Genomic DNA, 20473 nt, shown 5'->3' on the forward strand with positions numbered 1-20473 from the left:
CAGGTTGTGCTTTGGCTGAACCTGATGATGTTCACTGCACTGGGGCAGGACTGATGCACAAATATTCTCACGCTAAGGAATGATCTACTGATTGGAGGTGGTGATCACGGGATCCAAGGGTAGTGCAATCCGGCATAAATGAGCCGATGCTGGAATGTCCTATAGACTAATCTCCTGATCTGTACTGCTCATGGAAATTGTGTCCAAGGATGTGATAGGCTCCATATCAGAGGTGAAAGCATCAGTGATAGATGCTGGAATGAAATCACTTTAAGAGCTGGATACACTATGGCATATATCTCCGCATGCAGCTGGAGATATGAGTGCCTTGTACTGAGGACTTACATGCTGAAAAACTGCATGATCATAACTGAACTCCTACTGAGTATCTGTAGCATCTATGGCAAAAGATGGAGTCGGATCCATGCATGAGAGTGATGGATGTGCATCACGGGAATCAGACTGTGCTGATGTGGATGAGACTGCCTCGTGCTGAGGGCTTACCGAGAAATGTGCCTCATGGTGAGGGCTTACTGAAAAATGTGCATGATCAGAAACTAGGAGCTGATCCATGCTAACATGTGAAGCATCTGCATCCAATCTCTCAAGACCGATGAGGCTCGAGTCTGCATCATAAACTGAAACATATCCTGTGGCAATAAATGGTCGAAGAAGGTTCTCTTTCCACACACGGATCTCGTCCGAAGTCATGACTGGTGTATCATCAATTGTATGATGTGGACAACTCCATGCTGGAGGCGGTCTGGTGCTCTGTGCAAGAGGCTTACCTGTGTACCGGCGAGAGTGTCTAACCATGAGAACACTGTAAGAAGAGAGCTGCCACTAGGGGACTTACGCTAGACAGTCAAAGCCAAGTCATGTGAGAACTGTGTGTATGCCAAAGATTAAGCCTGTAACATAATGATGACAACTGCATGTTGAGAGTAGCTAAGAGGCTATACAAGGCTGGTGTGTATGTGTATGGAACCAATGCCAAAAATAGTCAACAATGTGTGACTTTACATGGGTGGCATGTGTGTGCAAGATGTGTGCAGCAACCCTGAATCCGAGAAGGAGAACTCTGCCAAGTGTCACAAATCGCGATGAGCTGCTGAATGCCAAGAGACTGAGCTAATGTTAACTGTGCAAATGTGTAACTGATGATAGATCCGATGGGACTGACGTTGGTGGGAACTAATCGGGTAATGCGACAATGTCTTACTTGGCTTGATGGAGTTGGATCTCCATGGATGTACTAGTCTACAGCTAGACTACACGTCGAAGCGTCAAATGCAACGAAATGAGTTTTAGTTCGTTCATTTTATGTGCTGCATGCACTGCAATGGATCAGGAGGTGGTTTCGATGAAGAGAATTTGATGATGGTGACCAGTTGAATTGTCAGATGGTGTTTATTATTGCATGTCTCTAGCTAGGTTGTTTCAAAGGACTTGTGCAGACCTAGAAGATGGAGATAGACTGTACCAGCCCTCTACGTTTCATGCATGGAACCGCGTCGTGTGACGATGACCTGTTGAATCTACGAGATCGAATGAGCTCAACGAGAGACCTCAAAACAGAAGTTCACTTCCCTCCTCTCAGAAGCCTCGTAGACGATGGACAAGGCCACAGAGAGCAGCCAACACGAGTACAAGACCCAAAAATGAAGGAGGGTTGGGAGTCATCAACATTCAACAAGTAGCATATAAACTGGCAGCCTCTTGGATCATAAGGGCTATCACTCACCCTGAGAGTGATTAAGCAAATCTTTTATTGAGAAATTTTCAATAAGTCAAGCCTTCTGGGAATGCCAAATGGAAGAACTACCCCAAACTGTTAGCTGTATGCAATCCAAAACCCTACACAACTAAGGGCAGTCAGTTGTGGAGAACACTATGGCATGCCTTTGAGCAAAAAAAAAGTCAAATTATATTTACTGGGAAAGGCTCTTTTATGGCCTTGGACTCAATTTGGGTTCTTGCAATCTTTAAGACACCTCACCTAGAGATGATGATTTTGCTAGAGCTGGCAAATGCTGATAGGGCAGCTTACATGACAGGATGACTAGATGTGGCAGATAGCTTAACCATGGTCAGACCTAACCATGGTTAAATAAACAAGGGTGACGTTGCAGTCTAGCATTGGATGACAATGCACTAAGGCTAGGGTGCTGACGTGGCACTGAGCCACTTGTGCTGACGTGGACTATAGATGATTACGTGGCAGAGGTGTTCACATGATGTTCCAAAAATGTGCCAATGTGACACTGTGCCTAGGAAGCACTTTGCATTATCCACAGGTCATCATCAAAATCCACGTTATGTATAGGATCGTAAGTTGTGCTCATTGCACATGCTTCCGATTCGTAGTCATTGTACTCACATATGCACATACTACTCTGATTTCTTCAATTTTGGATGCTATCATATGCATCAAACGAAACACAAAATGGTCTTGTACATGCATCCTCTACTTACCTTGTGCAATTTAAGAGGAGGTGTTGAGGATGGTGTAAATTGCACCATACCTCTAGGGCATTAGGAGCAAACCCTAACCCTAACCCTAAGGGGTTCACATGTTTGTGTTCATGTTCATGTTCATGTTCATGTTCATGTTCAATACAACTTAGTCTACAGGTAGCTATATCGTGTGCACTCCTCTCTCTCTCCCTCTCTCACTTCTAGTGTCGCTTATTCCACATCACCGTGAATCTGCCTAAATACTCATCTATTGTCTGATTAGCATAATGTTGCAAGGCACACAGCTCCCTCCACATCCCATCAGGATCTCAGAGGCAAGCAAACCATGCCACAAAGGCAGTCCTCACCTCTGCATAACTCAGATTCCTTTGTACCCTCCATTCATCATGAAAGCCAGCCACAAAATCCTGAAGCCAAGTACGTGCCTTACCTACTAGGCAAAAAGACAGTATCTACAACAACACTTCAGGGGCACTCCTGCCTTTGATCAAAGCAATAAACTCCAAGCTCTAAATAAACCTCTCGAGATCCTCAATGGGCAACCCATAAAATCAAGCAAAATCCTGAGCCATTTTTCAATCCTATCTTATCTTGAGCTCACTCCCAATTCAAAACACAGTGATATCTTCTACCATTCACCAAGAAACTAACAACTTCATTCTTCTGTAAGATCATGCCCTGTATCTAGTTTGGCATTCTTTTTCTTCAGAGCAGCTTTTTTAAAAACTTTCTTGATTATTGCTTGGAGACAGAACACTCGAAGCAAATATTCAATACATTTTGGTTCCTCATGTCCACACCTACCACAGTCCTTGCAAACGATTACCCACATACGAGCAGTTTGCTTCATCATGTATTATTAGTCCCGGCCAAACCATAGAAACGAACAAAACCTTGAGCCAATCTTCTAGGTTGTCTTGTCTCGAGTGCACACAATCTCAATCCAAGACACACGTCCCCCAATAGAATTGCCAAAAAAGATGATAAGCAAAAAAAAGGGAAAAAAAGCCTGGAAAATATTCTATTACCAATTCACAGTTGAAGATGCAGCCGGGACACCAACGGGATCAGCAGCAATTTGGAGCTCAAGACAACAGGATAATGCCACGTAGTCAAGCCATGCCATCGCTGATGTCAGCAATACTCGACTAGTCGAGCCACATCAGCAGGCTGGTCGGTGCAGCCAGGCAACATCAGGCCAATGGTCAGTGGTTTAGGGCCTAAGGGGGCCTATAAAAAGGCAGCCCCTTGGCCCTCATTCTTCATCCAATCTTTTAGTGATCTAGCCCTCATCACGAGGAGCAGCTCCAAGGATCAGGATCAAGGCAGGAGAGTCTGCAATAGTCTGGCAGCCCCTTCCAACCCTCCTTCAATTAGTCCTCAGTCAGGTTCAATCGGGTAAAGCAGTCTCTATTTCTCTTTTGTAGTGAGGGTTCTCCCTACATATAGTACTTGTTTTTTGCAGTTGTATTCAGCCCTCTGGGCCATACATTGTTCAATTATTATTTTCCCTCTTCGTAGGCTCCCTATATTCTCTCCCTCTGATTCTCACACTCACTCCACAGTTCCACTTGTGTTTTGAGTGCATCATTCTTTCACTTCAGATAGTAGTGAGCAGAAGAGAGAGTGAGTTAAGCTGTCTCCCTATTACAATAACCTATAAAGGGACACTGGTGCCTAAGAAGATGCCCAACCATTGAACTTGTATACTCTCAATCTGATCTACCGCTTGAAGCTTGTCAAAAGTCAATCTATAGGATGTGTCTACATGTGCCTCACAAGTCTGAGTGATGATGTATTGCTCAGGCAACGGCAAGTCTCTAAAGGCTCTCCAAGTGCTCATTGTGGAGACTTGTCCGTCTTTAACGAGTTGGGCCTTAAAACTGCATGGATATTCCTCCGAGTGATTTGCATTCATTTGAGGAAGGGAGCCTACTAGATTCCATTGGCAAGAAGATACATCTAGCCTAGGGTTTTCTCTTCATAATGGCCAAGAACAAGACGTCGTTTCCAAAGATTTTTTAGGAGATTTTCACAAATCCAATGTAATCCTTCATAGGACCATGGTTGGGACCCTTTGGGTGAGCTTTGTAGATTATTGCCATAGGCTATGGTTGAGACCCTTTAGGTAGCTTTATAGACTTACCCGATACGGCCAACATGGGGAGATTGTTAATAGCAATGAGAGTGGAGAGTACCCATCCCCAGTCTAGGTGCTTATATTGGCCCAAGGATTCTAAGCGATGCCGAAACTGCCATTATTGTGGTGCCAAATGGACTAGGGTTACTTGCCATCTAAACCCCCTACTAAGACGAGTCACTAGGAATCTTCTTCACAAGCCTCGAGCTTCACGATGGCTTGTTTTCCACCCCACCTGCTTCCCCATGAGCTGGATGAGAGCGAGTTTGAATATGCACAAAGTCAATGAATGTGTTAGGAGAGGGGGGAGTCGGAGGGAGTGGTAATAGTCTAATTGTGGATCCTCATAGAGGCCCTTAATAGGAAACAGGTAGCCATTGAGGAGGGTCTTGATGAGGATGCAGCAGCCTGTCTTAGCAGGACTCATTAGGACTAGCCCTCAATGTCGAGAGGAATAGAGCGACAATCTTTCATTGCACATCTAGATGTACTTGATCAAAAGGGTTGTTTGCTAAGGCATCGCATGCTTATCAACTGAGCACAATGGATAATGGACCCACCAAATCCATGGGGACTCAGAGCTAGTTTCCCTCGCAGCCCAAGGAACAGTTCTGACCAATGGATAAGATTGAGCTAGTATCTTGGTAGCTTGGCAGCAAGGAGTCAAGAGAGTAGTTCCAAATGCCACAAATCCCCCCCATTGGTAGGTCAATTGTCCAATATCAGAGTCCCACTTAGAGTTGTCTTCATGGCCTACCGCATCAATCTACCAATCCGATTTTCTTCTATATAGACCCAAGAGGGTCTATACAGCTTGAATCGGCACCTTAGAGGATAGGAACCTAGAGGAAGGGGCCTACATGAGGATATATCCTTGGACTCCCTTGAGTGGAAGAGGATTAGAATGGTTGGACAACTTAGAAAGAGATGGGCCATCAACCCTAGACCATACAGAGCGGAGTACACCCATTGGCAATTATGGTTGTGGGAGAGCATACCAACAAGAGTGGATTTGGCCATCCTGGCTAGAGCATGGTGGATGTACCCTTCTTCCCCTACACCATCCACATTAGTAGACATCTACAGCTAGATGTTGTGAAGAGAGTGGGAGAGAAGGAAGGAGTCTCACTTGCGGCTTTCTCACATACACAATGGGAGAATACACACAAAGGTGGAGGCTGAAAACAGTTTTCCTCTTCTTAGTTGTGAAAGCCAAAAGAACTCTTGTACAAAGAAATAGAAGAACCCTATATGTGGGTCTCAAAACCAAACTCAGCTAACTAAGGTGGCATACTAACTGAGCCACAAACTAGAGTACATAAGGATAGCTGTCATTCAGCTATTATTCATGGGCGGTGTACCAACCGCATCTGCAGCTAACAAGTCGGTGACATAAATGCACAACGATCACCCTGGCATATCACGAGTGGAGCTCGATATCTCAACACTCCCCCTCGAGCTCAATCCCAATTCCTGCATACCAAGCAGGTCTCTGAACTTGCGTAGCTTCTCTGCGCCCAATGCCTTCGTGAATATGTCAGCTACCTCATCCTCTGTGCTAACATAAACTAGATAAATAAGACCTAGTAAACCTTCTCCCGCACATAGTGATAATGCACCTCAATGTGCTTTGTTCTAGCATGATAGACTGGGTTATTTGCCAAGTGTATATTGCTCATGTTGTCACAATAAATGACAACTGGTCCATCTGTGGACTGATGCATATCATAAAGTAGCTTATGCAACCAAGCTACCTCACATGCAACCATTGTTGCACCCCTGTACTCAGTCTCTGTGCTTGACATGGCAACTGTAGGCTGTTTCTTGCTGCTCCAAGTGACTGCAGCACTCTAAAAAGAGAACACATATCCACTGGTAGATCGTCTATCAAAAATACTACCAGCCCAATCAGCATCAATGTATCCATGCAACTGTATCTGAACCCCAGCCTCATAAAATAGTCCATACTGCAATGTGGACTTCACATACCTGAGTATGCGTCTAGCCGCATCGAAATGCGGTTTTCTTGGAGCCTGCATAAACTGACTTACCAATCCAACAGCATAGCTCAAATCTGACCTGGTAATAGTCATATAAATCAAACTTCCTACTATGCGCCTGTACATAGTAGGGTCTTCCAGAAGCTCACCTGCATTTGCGCTCAGCTTCACATTCTGCTCCAAAGGAACTAAAATAGGCTTACAACTTGTCATCCCATATTTGGACAGCATGTCCAATCCATACTGCCTCTGCAAGAGCCGTATCCCACTTGGTGATCTAATCACCTCAATGCCCAAGAAATAACGCAGCTCTCCCAAATCCTTCATCTCAAACTTCTGCTTCAATAGCATTTTCACATGAAGGATATCTTCGTCACTATCACCTGTGATGATCAAATCATCAACATAAATGACAAGCAGCATAATACCTTTCTCTGCTTTTCTCACATAAAGTGAGAAATCTGCCTTGAAAATCTGAAAGCTAATAGTGACAAGATACTGTCCTATCTTGTCAGACCATGCTCTAGGTGCTTGCTTCAAGCCATACCAGACTTTCTTCAACCTACAAACAAACTCAGGATGAACAGCATGAACATAACCTGGTGGCTGCTCCATAAAGACCTCTTCTTGCAAATCACCATGCAAGAAGGCATTCTTTACATCCATCTGATGTAAAGACGATGGATGTAAAGACCATCCCTTTGATGCAGCCATAGCAATGACTGCTCTTACGATTGCCATCCTTGCAACCGGACTGAATGTTTCTTCATAATCAATGCCATATCTCTGTGCATACTCTTTGACAACTAATCTTGCCTTGTATTTGTTCACAGAACCATCTGCATTGTGCTTCACCTTATAAATCCACTTACAGCAAATTGCCTTCTTGTCTTTAGGCAAAGGCACCAATTCCCATGTAGCATTTGCTTCCAAGGCATCCATTTCTTCATCCATGGCTTTCTCCCATTTTTCTTTTCCCATGGCTTGCTCAAAAGAAGTGGGTTCTCGTACTTGTATCACTTTGACCATATAGGCATAGTGAATGGCTGTAAATCCATCATATTTCAGCCTATCCACAGGATACCTAGCTCTGGTAGACCTGCGCAAAATAGGCTCACTTCCAGGTGCTCTCAAAACATCTCTGGTCTTCCTTACTCCATGTGTAACAACAGAAGGAATACCCAACTCATCATCAATGCTCTGTTCTGAGCCACTAGATTTACCATCCACATAAGAGTGACCTACATTCACATCAAACATGAGCTGATCTACCTTCTCTTTTCATTTTCGTGATACCTGCATACCACTATCTGCATTGCTTTGAGGAGATTCTCATGATCTCAATCTACCTGTCCATGGCGAAGTATGTGAACCACTACTAGAGGACACTGCAGGTCCACTAATATTTTGTGATTGCTGCTGCGAATTCTGTGTAGCATTACCATTTTGTGCATCTACATCATCGATCACATTTACTGATTTATACCAGCTGCTCATCTCATCAAAAATAACATCTCTGCTCACTGTAAACTTACGAGTACAAGGGTTATAGCATCTATACCCTTTCTGCTGCAGAGAATAACCAATAAAGATGCACTTCTCAGCTTTTGGATCCAACTTGGACCTCAACTCATCTGGCACATGAACATAGGCAATGCAACCAAAAATTTTCAAATTAAAAATATCTGATTTCCTACCAGTATACATGTCCTCTGACGTCATGCCATGTATTACTGCAATGGGAGTCTTGTTCATTATGTAAACTGCTGTAGCAACTGCTTCAGCCCAATAATAATCTGGTAGGTCTTTTTCCTTTAGCATGGCCCGAGATACCTCTCCAATATGCCTGTTTTTCCTTTCTGCAAGTCCATTTTGCTGTGGAGTATGACTGCATGAATATTGCTGCTTTATGCCATGCTCCTGCAGGAACCTTGCAAACTCATTTAAGAGGTACTCTCTCCCTCCATCTGATCTTAGGCATTTTATTTGCAGCCTGTTAATTGGGAACATTAGGAAGAACTGGTTCTTCTTCATTTCCTGTAATGAACTCCCAATAGCCTTTTCCCATAAGGAAATTCGTCATTCTAAACTTCAATGCTTGGAAGTTGTTCTTGTCAAGCTTTTCAGTGACAATCTGTGAAAGAGAATCAGACGCCATTACAGAACACTGTAAAATATTATGTCACTGCAAAAAACACAGCTTCTGCCTCACACAGCAAAAACGGGGCCTTTTTCTCAATGCTTGCGGAGAACTTCCGCCTCCAAAACGAGCCCCAAAATGGCCTCGAATCAGAAAAATAAAGTCACCAAGGGCTTTGCCCGCACCTGCAGCATATATTGCCCTCTCGCCACACCGCGAAGGGCGTCTCAACCTGAGACAATGCACTCTTGCACTTTCCGGCTGTGCTACCTGCAGAGATTTGCTCCCAAACTCAAAAAAGGAAAGCAACACTGGTCCTCTTACCAGGACACCACGAACTTGGTTTGCTTTCTTGAGCTCCTTACCACGAACCAGGCTCTGATACCATGTGAAGAGAGTGGGAGAGAAGGAAGGAGTCTCACTTGCGACTTTCTCACATACACAATGGGGGAATACACACAAAGGTGGAGGCTGAAAACAGTTTTCCTCTTCTTAGTTGTGAAAGCCAAAAGAACTCTTGTACAAAGAAATAGATGAACCCTATATGTGGGTCTCAAAACCAAACTCAGCTAACTAAGGTGGCATACTAACTGAGCCACGAACTAGAGTACATAAGGATAGCTGTCATCCAGCTATTATTCATGGGCGGTGTACCAACCGCATCTGCAGCTAACAAGTCGGTGACATAAATGCGCAACGGTCACCCTGGCATATCACGAGTGGAGCTCGATATCTCAACAGATGTCTCACCCTAAAGCCCTTCCTAGTCCACAAGCTAGAGCAGTAGATGCCACATGAGGTCCTCACCAAATTATAGCCATGCCTTTTGGACTAACCTCTGCCCTTGGCAGATATCATGTCTTTTAAGTTTTGGCTGGTGGTACCACCGAGTCCTTCTTGTTGGCCCATGGTTTAAGCATTTGAGGAGAGATGAGACTTGGGAGGATATGGCAATGTTCCCTCAAGATATTGGCAAGACGTGGAGGACTCAATGGGTATTCACTTGGGTCATGGCAGCATGGCTGACAAAGCGACACCATGCTTTCTCAATAACTAATTAGGCCTGAATCCGTACTTTTTTATCAAGTCCACTGGTCATGTATCTATTTCGTAGGATGACTACTCTAGCTACAAAACATGTAAATGTAACCTATACTTCTCTTAAAAAATGACATCAGCTGAAACTGAAAAATGATGATGACTGAAATATCTCAAAATCTTGCGAGGCTCATTGTATGAAACATCAAATCACTAGAGGAAATGAGGAGAAAATATAGCAGAAGATTATCAACAAGAGATACAAAAAACCAAGCAACAAGAGCCAGAATCTGCAGCAAGGCAGCATTGCATCGTGTTGGCCTTAATAAAGTTTTGAACACACCTTTCGTGGCTTTGTGGGCAAAACAAGAGGTGGTGAAAATATTTTGAACACACTTTCCATCAAACCCCCACTCCATGCACCAGCAGCCATAATCACTCTTTCCTTGCAGTAGATTACCCGCGTTCTGGTTTGTACACCTGAGATATGACCACCCTGATCTGACCTGGCAGCACATGGCGACACCTTACAAGAGCAGTTTGACAAATTCATTGCAGACACTAGATGCTTCCAAGGATGAAGAAGGTTACCACAAAAAACTCTCAACAGGATCATAATATATCTCTTTGAAACGACCTGATGAACAAAAATTCCGATTCTCCTGCAAGAGAAAAACAAAGGATCATTGAGAAAACTTGCCAGAAGGAAAATCACATACAGATAGGTGGAAAAAAAGACTTACCCCTGCTATGTATGAAGTTGCCAACTGTGCATCAATTTGGCTATCATCATGAATAAGAGCAGCAGACCCCTCAGCCCCAACTTGCAGTTGTGGCTCAGCTTTACTAACTGCACTTGCGTTCAAGAAATCTGCTTGCACTCCCTCATTACATAATTCTTTTACCTTGTTCTGTAAAGCGACAGACTGTTCCAAAGTTGACCCAAACAGCAAGCTGCCTGCCCCAATCAGATACTTCCCCTTGAGTTATCTGAAGCTGAAAATCGTCAATTATCAAAACTAGAAAAAACTCAGCTACAAATTTCAGACAGAGAGTCTTTCACCTGTTTTCTTGTATCCAATTGTAGTCACTGGATCTAATCCCAATGCTTGCAATCCATCTGCAAATTCCTCCCATAATTGCTTGCTTCTCTTTGCCAGTGGCCAAGTAGTTGTTCCAGGTGCCCTGTGTCCAAGCCATATGTAGCCTTGCCCTATGCAAAACCAAAATAGTTATAAGCCCTCAATAGCTCTCATTAACAATATATTGATTCAACGCTATAATGTAAAAATGTACCAAGCCTTTCATAGATTAGCCCCGGGTATGACCTTGTAGGCTAGTATTATTTAGTTAATGTGCTAGCACACTCGCACGATTACTTCATCTGGATAAAGTCAACCCTTATAACTTAATTCTGTCCTATGGGTCGATTGGGCTAGGGTTTTAGGGTAGTGTTATTCCATCACTTCAGTTGTACTCTCTTGCACTTGTGTGCTGCTGCAATAACAGTCTACAACTAGTTGTTTGCCCTTCGCCTCATTTTTATGCTCCATTGCCTCCAGTGATCCATCAGTTGTATCAGAGCTGAGTTCCAGCCCTGCCCTGTGCATTTCCAGCCAGTTTGAAAGCCTTCCGTCACATGAAAGTGTGAGCAGTTGCCCCAGACGACTTGTCCAAGTTCAGCCGCCACCTGCAGCAGACTATCTGCAAATCTGCAACCTATTCTGGAGCAGTCTTGTGCTGTCTAGAACTGCTTCCTACCTATTCCACTTTATCTAGAGCTTCCTGGAGCTGTTTCCTACCTGTGCGACTTCATTTGAAGCTGTTTTCAGCTGTTTTGAACTAACTTCTTCTGCACAACAACTGCTGCATCATTTCTGAGCTCAACTGTTGCAGTTTTGGATCCCGAACAGGTTGCCAATCAGCTTTCTGGAGGTGCATTTCAGGTGACTCCTGTCTGTGTGCATTTCTGAGCTCCTTCTGTGAATTTCAAGGCTGTTCCTCTCTATTTCAAGGCATTTCTGTGCACTTTTGTGGAGCAGCTTCCTTCAGAAGATTTTTGCATTTTCTATCATATCTACAATGGCAAACTCTGACCTTTTTGGCATGCTTGCTACTAAAGACAAGCTTGATGGCACCAACTAACTCATGTCTGATGTGTCATGTGTTCTTGGTCGCATCATTGCAGGTTTTGAGGTGAGACCTTCATCATAGAAACCTGTTGCCACTACACCCGTCACTTGAATATGTATTTTCCTTCAGTAATATGACTCTTTGAAACAAATGACTTGTAGCCTGAGCATCTATCTTATTATTGGGATTAAAGCACCAACAATATCTCTACCACAACAATTAATAATAAAAACAATAGCACAACTACATCTGCATAATCAAGAGTAACCCTGAGGAATATATATTTTCCTTCAGTAATATGACTCTTTGGAACAAAATGACTTGTAGTCTGAGCATCTCTCTTACTATTGTGATTGAAGCACCAACAATATCTCTACCACAACAGCCCGGTAAAGAAAACAATAGCACAACTATGTGTGCATAATCAAGAGTAACCCGATGATGGGCAATCAAATTGGTCTAGGGGAGTTGTTAACCCCGTCACTACAAGGATGAAAGCATGGTCAATTGCAACCAATATGAGAGCATTTGTAGGGGGAAGTAGAGGGGCAAAGCTCCACTTGTAATATCTTGACCCTAAAAGCATATTTGATGAATCTAATAGGATAGGAATAGCCAAAACATTCTCTAGAGAAGATCAAGACAAACTTGCAAAATAATGGTATAGAGAGACAGATAGAGAGATAGAGAGATAGAAAGATAGAGAGAGATATGATTATATTAAAGTCCTTTTGAGACCCTCAGGATCTATGGGACTGGTGACCACTATTAAATTAAATAGTGGTCCATTACAATTATTGAAATTAAAGTCTCCCAAAAATTTCTACATTGTGAGTATTTGCTGGACTATTTGTTGTGCTAGTCCGAGAATTTCGCTGCGATGTTCCAAGATTCCTTTTTAGGTAGCTTCCAAACTTGTGGCCTGGCTGCTCCAATAGATTCTTCAGGTTAGAACTATTGTTGCCATGGTTCTCCCTTATGTGTGCGTATGCTCAACATTTTAGGAGTATGTGCTCATAGTTCCCAAGAGTTTCAAAAACGAGGAAACGAAAACAAGCGGGAAACGGTGTTTCGGAGTTTCGGTCACCAGAAGAAACGGTGGAAACGGAGTTTCAATTTTTAAGGTGAATAAAATATATATTATATATGTAATTAATATTAATACATATGTCATACAACAAGGCCTTAGAGGACAACAAGGAGGAGAGGAGAGGGAAAGGGCTGAGGAGAGCGAGGAGAAGAGGGCAACGGCTAAGGAGAGCAAGAAGGAGAGGTTGGAGAGGAGAGCAAAGAGGAGAGGAGAGGGCAAGGGCTGAGGAGAGCAGGGAGGATATGCTAGAGAGGAGAGCAAGGAGGAGGGGCAGTGGGCTGAGAGGGGTGTTGTAGGATGAGAGGAGAGCAAGAGGAGAGGCTAGAGAGGGAGAGCAAAAACTGCCCTACCCGCCGATGGGGTTCTAACTTCTTACTCGGTGGTTGAGGCGGGTGTGTGTGTGTGTTGGTACTTTTGCTTCTATAGCTGAGCATTGGTGTCTACAAGCTCTTACATTGCTGCTCTATATATACATTTCCTTGGATAAATTACAGAGGCACTGCAAAAGCACAAAACCCCGAAAAAAAAGATTTTTTTTTTCGCCTATCCAAAACACCGTATCTAGTTTCGGAAACGGTGCCCAGAAACGCCGTTTCTAGGCACTATGTATGTGCTACTTGTCTTCTACCTCCCCTATAGGGCAGATTTTGCATATCCTCTGTCACCAATTGGTATTTCTCCCAAGAAATAAAGAAGAGTCTTTATCAGATTGACTATGGTCAAAGAAAACTAACTTTGGTTCACTAGAATGAGTTTACTACTTTTACTTTGCATTGGTGAAAGAGAACTGTGGGGACGCCCACAAGGGACTAGGATTAGTCCAAGAACTAGGAATGCATGCATTTCGCTAATGTTTAATGGGTTAAAGTGTTGGAATTTGTTTGTGCCATGCGTAGGACCTAAGAGAGTGCAAATAGGACCCAAGAGTGGGGAAAAAAGTGTAAATAGCAGGTCCCACAAGGCTCAAAAAAGTAAAGACAAGGGGGCACCTCATTAAAAGGAGGGCCCACAAGATTAGAAGGTGCCTAAAAGCTCCAAAGCACCAGATTTAGAAGGAAAAATACTAAAAGCTTGGCTTTTTGTAAAAGTAGCTTTTAGAAAGCAGGCCCTAGCTTTTTGCTAGGCCTAGTCTATAAAACAAAGGCCCCTGGCCTCCCAGATTCATTCAAGATTGTACTCAGACTTATGCTCTTTCATGAGCCAGTCGTACAAAGATTATTCTATTGCAATAAAGACCTTCGGGGGGATCCAGCCCTTATTTCTGGGCCCTAGTGTGGTATCTTGTATTCTTTCTCTCTCCCAAACCCCTCTTTCTATTGCTGCGATTCACTTCTACTCCTCCCAGGCGGAGTTGCAATTCATTCCAACATCATATCTTCGACTCTCTGACGCGTACAAGTGCTCGGAAAGAGTGCAGCTGCAGCGATCCAGGTTCCCAGCCCTTCTAGAAGATCATCTCCTTGCTGCGATTAGGGTTTCCAGCCCTACTTGGTGCCCAGAGATGCTGCAAATTGACTCCAAAGCACCCAGACCTGCTGCGAATTGATTCTAAGAAGCCTAGCACTACTGCGATTTGGTCTAAGGGTGCCCAGGATCCTCTACAAGCTATTCTAGGGAGTGGAGCCATTTTGCGATTTGTTCCAGAAGCTGTTTTGTGTGTTGCAAACTGCTCAAAAGTGTCATAATAGCTGTGAATTTATTACTAAAGTATTTTCAAGTATCTTAAGGTTTGGTTACATCCTCTCCTCCCTTGGGATCTTGGGTCGTATCCATCTACCCTTCTCCACTTCTAGATCATGTGAGCTGGTCCATATTTTGCACATTAAGTTCCTTTTGAATATTGAGATGTCCGCCCCAAGATATTTCTGCATTGCATAGCTGTCCATCAGGTTGATTTCCCGTTTGTAGAACTGCATTTTTGTACCTGGATTGTGCCATATTTTCTGTATCATTTTCAGCGTCACTAAGTCTCTGATTTCACATGATTCTTCAGGTATATCAGCCACCTTTATCCCCCATAGTCCCCATCTTTGTATCAGCCCCTAGTCTTAATGGCTTCCATTGCTTTATGTGGTATCCAGTGTGCATCCATCTTCTTAACCTTGTTAAGGTATCCCAAGTAATGGCATAGTGCTTCACCTTCCAATGGTATCATACATGTTTCAGCTAACAGGATGAGTTATGGTGTCTGCATTTTAACTCCCAACTTGCCTACAATAAAGCCTTTATGCACTGTTTCTATCCTTTTCCAATAAGCCCTGGAGAGCCCGGGCGCCCAGGCTGGACATCCATAGAGAACATTGTTTGCACAAGCATGGTGTATAAAAATTTCCTCATCTCCCAATTTCACAAATGTGCCTTTCTGCATTTATTTTGGAAGCTGTACAATGCTTTTAAACCTCCCAAAAGCCTACGTTCAGCATTCCACTTGTAATTATCTGTAAAATCCAGACCTAGATATTTGTACGAAGCAACTACTTCCAAAGTGTCCCCTCCGAATGTGAAATTTATCTGTTTATTTCGAGACCCGATCACCATTACTTCAGTTTTTGGTATGTTGACCTGCATTTTTTAATATTGGCAGAAATTGTATAAGGCATCCAATTGTGCCTGCATATCACTCTTATCTTTTGCAAAGAAGACCACCTTGTCCGCATAAATGAGCAACAACAGTGAGCAACAACAGTGCGTAGCTAGCCACCTGGGCTCCTCGTTGCTGTTTTTTGTCATCCAATCTTTCAACTCATCTATGAAGAGACCAAAGAGAGAGAGAGAGAGAGAGACCTTTGTAAGACTAGAATATGTCCAATCATACAAATTTAGAGAGAGAGAAAGAGAGAGAGTTTATTAAAGTCTTCGGAAGAAACCTGATACAAGAAAGCTAAAAGGGTGGAGCTATTAGTGAGCATCAACACCCATGCAAAAAACAAAAGATAAATGCTACATAATCATATCATAATAATAGTCATCTCCATCATCACTATCATCATAATCATCATCAAATAATCTATCATCTGAATACAAAGTGAAATATGCTCCAACGTTACAACTATGGTCCACTATATCCCCCCTCATCAATAGTAGGGGAGCGAGAGCATAAAACCAAAGATAGAATGCTGCGGGTTGCCCGAGGGCATAGTCCCGCGCTGTCTCTTGGTCACAGCTCTACGTCTAACAAGGGTGATCGTGACCCGTGTCAGTCGTGCTGCCACTCTGAACAAGGAGGGAATGCCCCCAAGCATAATCTGTGCATCAACCGCTGTCGTGTCACTAGTTCTAGATCCCGATCGCATCTAGGGCCTATAGAGTGGGAGCCTGTATGGTTCAGCTGGAAGAACTCCGTGATCATGCTCTAAGAAGAGTCTACCAAGGTATGCTCCTCTTGTGATCGAAGTAGGTGCTCACGATCGCTAACTACCTCATGAATGAATGCGGCCAAGCATGTCTGATCTAGAAAAGAGAGGAACCCGGATAACAATCCAGAGGTATCTCTGAATAGACAATGGAAGCATCCCCGGATCTCATAGTACATTAGGCATCTGAAAATCAAATACTCCTCAGACTCAACCTCCTGTAGACCACATAAGGTGCATATACGTCTCTCCCTAGGTAAACCCTCTGCTCAGCCACTCTCAATACGAAGTCTATGTGAAGAGACCCGAGCAGTTCTCTTGAGGCCTCCCGAGCAGCCACTCTCAATACTTGAGGTCTATGTGAAGAGACCCGAGCAGTTCTCTTGAGGCCTCTCTCTCTCTCTCTCTCTCTCTCTCTCTCTCTCTCTCTACTCAACCTCTCCTGCCTCTCACGCTAGCCCCTCCCACTAGCCCCTCTGCTCAGCCTCTCCGCCTCAGCCACCCCCTCACCCACTCCGCCTCCCCTCTGCTCAACCTCTCTGCCTCAGCCCCCCCTTACCCGCTCAGCCTTTCCACCTCTCTCTCTCTCTCTCTCTCTCTCTCTCTCTCTCTCTCTCTCTCTTTCACTTGCATTATATTGCGTAGCACTTAGATGATATTCGACGATGCCTCTTCTTTGGGGCACGTTGATTTTGTGCTATCTTGTATGCAGAGTTCTTGATGTCCCATGGGCCCATTTTGGCCTCTAGTGGACAATAATAAACTTTCTTTCTTTCTTTCTTTCTCTCTCCCCCCGTTCGTAACTCTCCTGCCCATACAGCCCCGTCCGTTCCTCTCCGTCCGTACTCCGTTCGTACAGCCCGTCGCTCGTCAACAGCCTGTTAGCAGCAAACACACTAACCCTAACCCCGTGTTGGGATAAACTCCCAACCCAACCCGGAGGTTAGGCTCATCAGCTAGGGGTTCAACAGAAAGCCAATTATGGACTGGCCTACACTCTCCTCCAAGTCCCCCTCAACTCCTTCAACCTCCATCAAGACTCAATACTCTACAGATGCAGCCATGACACTCTCTCCTTATGTACGGAATTACCAACAAGAAGGCTCAAAACGACCCATCCTTGGGCAACAAGATCAGATTTTTTATCTACAGGCGGCAGTGAGAGAGCTACAATTGGAACTGGCAGAAGTAAAGGCTCGACTTCACATTCTGGAAGGGCCTGATAAGCAAGCAATAATTGATGAAGCTGTAAAATTTTGTAAAGAATCCCCCCTACCCCTCAGCTATAGTCAAAGATCTTATTCACATTGAAGTACAAACTGCTAAGAAGGAAGTGATTGTGGAAGTGGACACCAAAGCAAGTCTCCACTTGCGGGGCACTAACAGACTCTCTAGTCGGAATGAAGTGAGCCATCTTGGTTAGACGATCAACCACCACAAGGATAGAATCATACCCTCCTTGTGTTGTAGGCAGCCCTACAATAAAGTCCATGGAAATGCTCTCCCACTTACTTAGTGGTACTTCCAAGGGCTGTAAAAGTCCGGGTGGCTTCACCCGCTCGGCCTTACTTACCTGACACGAGAAACACCGTGTCACATATTCATGAATATGCTTTTTCATCTTTGGCCAAAAGAAATCTCGCTTCACGAGATCATACGTCTTCTCGACCCCTGGATGTCCCGCACACGGGCTATCATGGCACTGTCAAATGACTCTCTGCCTGAGATCATTCTGACTAGGTACTACAACCTTGCCATTTCTTTCTAGCATACCATCCCTTATGGTATATCTTGCATAAGTTTGGCCTTTTCTGGATGCCAGGTCATCCTTTTCATTTTCCCCGGGTTTTAACACATGAGCTTTAGACCATAAGCTCTGGACAAACTCGTCCACCTTTTGAGTTTCTCTAATCTCAGTCATTAGAGCACTCTCTAATACCGTGAAACTCAGGTTGTGCATAATGCGAGACAACGCATCAGCAACCTTATTGTCTTTTCCTCTTCGGTACCGAATCGTTAAATTAAACTCCTGCATGAGCTCTGCCCACCTAGCTTGGCGGCCCCTCAAGTCAGGTTGTTTACTAAAATGTTTCAGAGTATCATGATCCACATCCACATAAAACTCTGAACCATACACAGATAATGCCTCCATGTTTTCAAAGCATGGATAACCGCATACAACTCCAATTCATGAGTTGGCCAATTCCTTTGAGAGGGAGAAAGCTTCTTGCTTTCAAAGGCTACTGGCCTTCCCTCTTGAAGGAGAACTGCTCCTACCGCAATGCCACTTGCATTGGTTTCTAGGAACAACGGTTTCTGGGGATTAACTATTTTTAACACCGGTCCTGTGACCACAGCTTGTTTTATGGTGTTAAAACTTTCTTGTTGATTCTGTCCAAATATAAAAGGTACTTTATCTGAGGTCAGATCAGTCAATGGCGATACTATTCTGGAATATCCTTTGATATGCCTTCTATAAAACTGGACAAATCCCAAGAATGATCGCAACGCGGTCAGACTCTGAGGGATTGGCCAAGTTAGTATCACAGCCACTTTCTTCGGATCCATTTCTACCCCCTGTGGAGTAATTATGAATCCTAAATATTTAAGTCTAACCATACTCTAACCATACACAGTATAGTTTTCTTTTTATTTACATAAAGACTGACTTTCGTCAAAGTACTGAACACTACTCTTAAGTGTTCACGATGCTCAGTAATACTTTTACTGAATATCAGGATATCGTCAATAAAATGTACTACGAACTTTCCGATATACGGACGTAGCAAATCATTCATAAGCATGACGAATGTAGCCGGAGCATTGGTAAGTCCGAAGGGCATTACCAAAAACTCATAATGACCAAACCTGCTTCTAAAAGCGGTTTTATGCACATCCTCGGCTCTAATCCGGATCCTCGGCTCTAATCCGGATCTGATGGTGGCCACACTTAAGATCTATCTTGCTGAAAATCACGGCTCCATGTAATGCATCTAGCAAGTCATCAATCCGAGCCATCGGATACCTGTGCTTAACAGTGATATTATTCAATGCTCTATAATCTATACAGAGGCGAAACGTATCATCCTTTTTCTTCTTTAATATCACTGGCCAAGAAAAAGGTGAGAAACTTGGTTGAATCTGCCCCAACTTGAGGTATTCTTCCAGTTGTCTACGCACCTCCGCCTCTTCAGTAAAACTCATTCTATAGGGAGGTCTATTTACAGGTTCTGCCCCCGGTATCAGCTCAATCTTATGCTGAACATTCCGCTCTGGAGGTAACCCATAAGGTAGTTCATCCCTGAAACATTCAGAGAACTCCTCTGTTATAAGATTAGCCAGCTTGGCCATCTCACCACTTTGCGTAACATCAGTGCTAGCCGAAGAATCATCAACCGGCTCTACCGATGCTGTGCAAAAGAATAAAAACTCTACTTGAGCTTTTCGGATTTTCATCACGGAAACCAACGGTCCCTAAGGTATATCTTTTTCACCTCGCAAGACATAAAGCACATCACTCATCTTGAATTGATATACGTGCTTTTTTCAATCAATGGCTGGATTCTTCCTAGAATGCCACGCCATACCCAGGGCTATATCTGCATGAGCAAGCTTGGTCATTTTAAAATCAAGCTTCTCAGCATAGTCCTGAATACGAAGCTCCAACTGGGTAACCCTTTGGTCCTATACTTCAGTTGAACTTCCATCTGCCATCCTGACTGTATACGCGTAGTCAGATGGACTTATCTTTAATTTCAGCCTCTTCACGAGCTTGGAGTTAATCACATTGTGAGTTGACGCCGAGTCAAACAACACAATGACATCATGATTGGCCACTTGCCCTTTCATTTCAATTAACTCCGTATCATTAAAGGCTGTATACCCCGTTGCTGCGGGCTTAGATAGGATGTTATCAGGTGCACTCGTCACCAGCCTAGCAACAGACACACATAACAAACAAGGTACTAACCTCTGAGAAGATCCCGCTAGCTGAATCTGCATCTCTTCCGCTCTGGGACTTCCCTCCATCTCCACGTCGCACTCTGAGATCACCATCTCAGCCATCCGACGATCTTTATTACGTGGACAATCCTTCCACTG

General features: G+C 43.8%; 1 protein-coding gene across 2 annotated transcripts in view; it reads right to left on the reverse strand.

Moving 5' to 3' along the window:
* The window catches only part of LOC147888727 (FAD-dependent oxidoreductase family protein), a 50735-nt gene that overhangs the window by 19649 nt on the left and 10613 nt on the right, over positions 1-20473 (reverse strand). The window contains exons 2-5 of one of the 2 annotated variants that reach the window (XM_087392463.1): positions 10860-11009; positions 10540-10754; positions 10388-10458; positions 10140-10302 (exon numbers count right to left, since the gene is read on the reverse strand). In XM_087392463.1, coding sequence (XP_087248589.1) covers positions 10140-10302; positions 10388-10458; positions 10540-10754; positions 10860-11009 — 599 coding nt within the window. The remainder of the gene's footprint in view (positions 1-10139; positions 10303-10387; positions 10459-10539; positions 10755-10859; positions 11010-20473) is intronic. The other variant, XM_087392464.1, reaches the window with a different exon arrangement.

The sequence above is a fragment of the Dipteris shenzhenensis genome, chromosome 21 (genome assembly GCF_047967505.1).
Source record: "Dipteris shenzhenensis isolate YYH24624 ecotype China chromosome 21, Dip_SZ_1.0, whole genome shotgun sequence".
In the NCBI taxonomy this organism is placed as follows: domain Eukaryota; kingdom Viridiplantae; phylum Streptophyta; class Polypodiopsida; order Gleicheniales; family Dipteridaceae; genus Dipteris; species Dipteris shenzhenensis.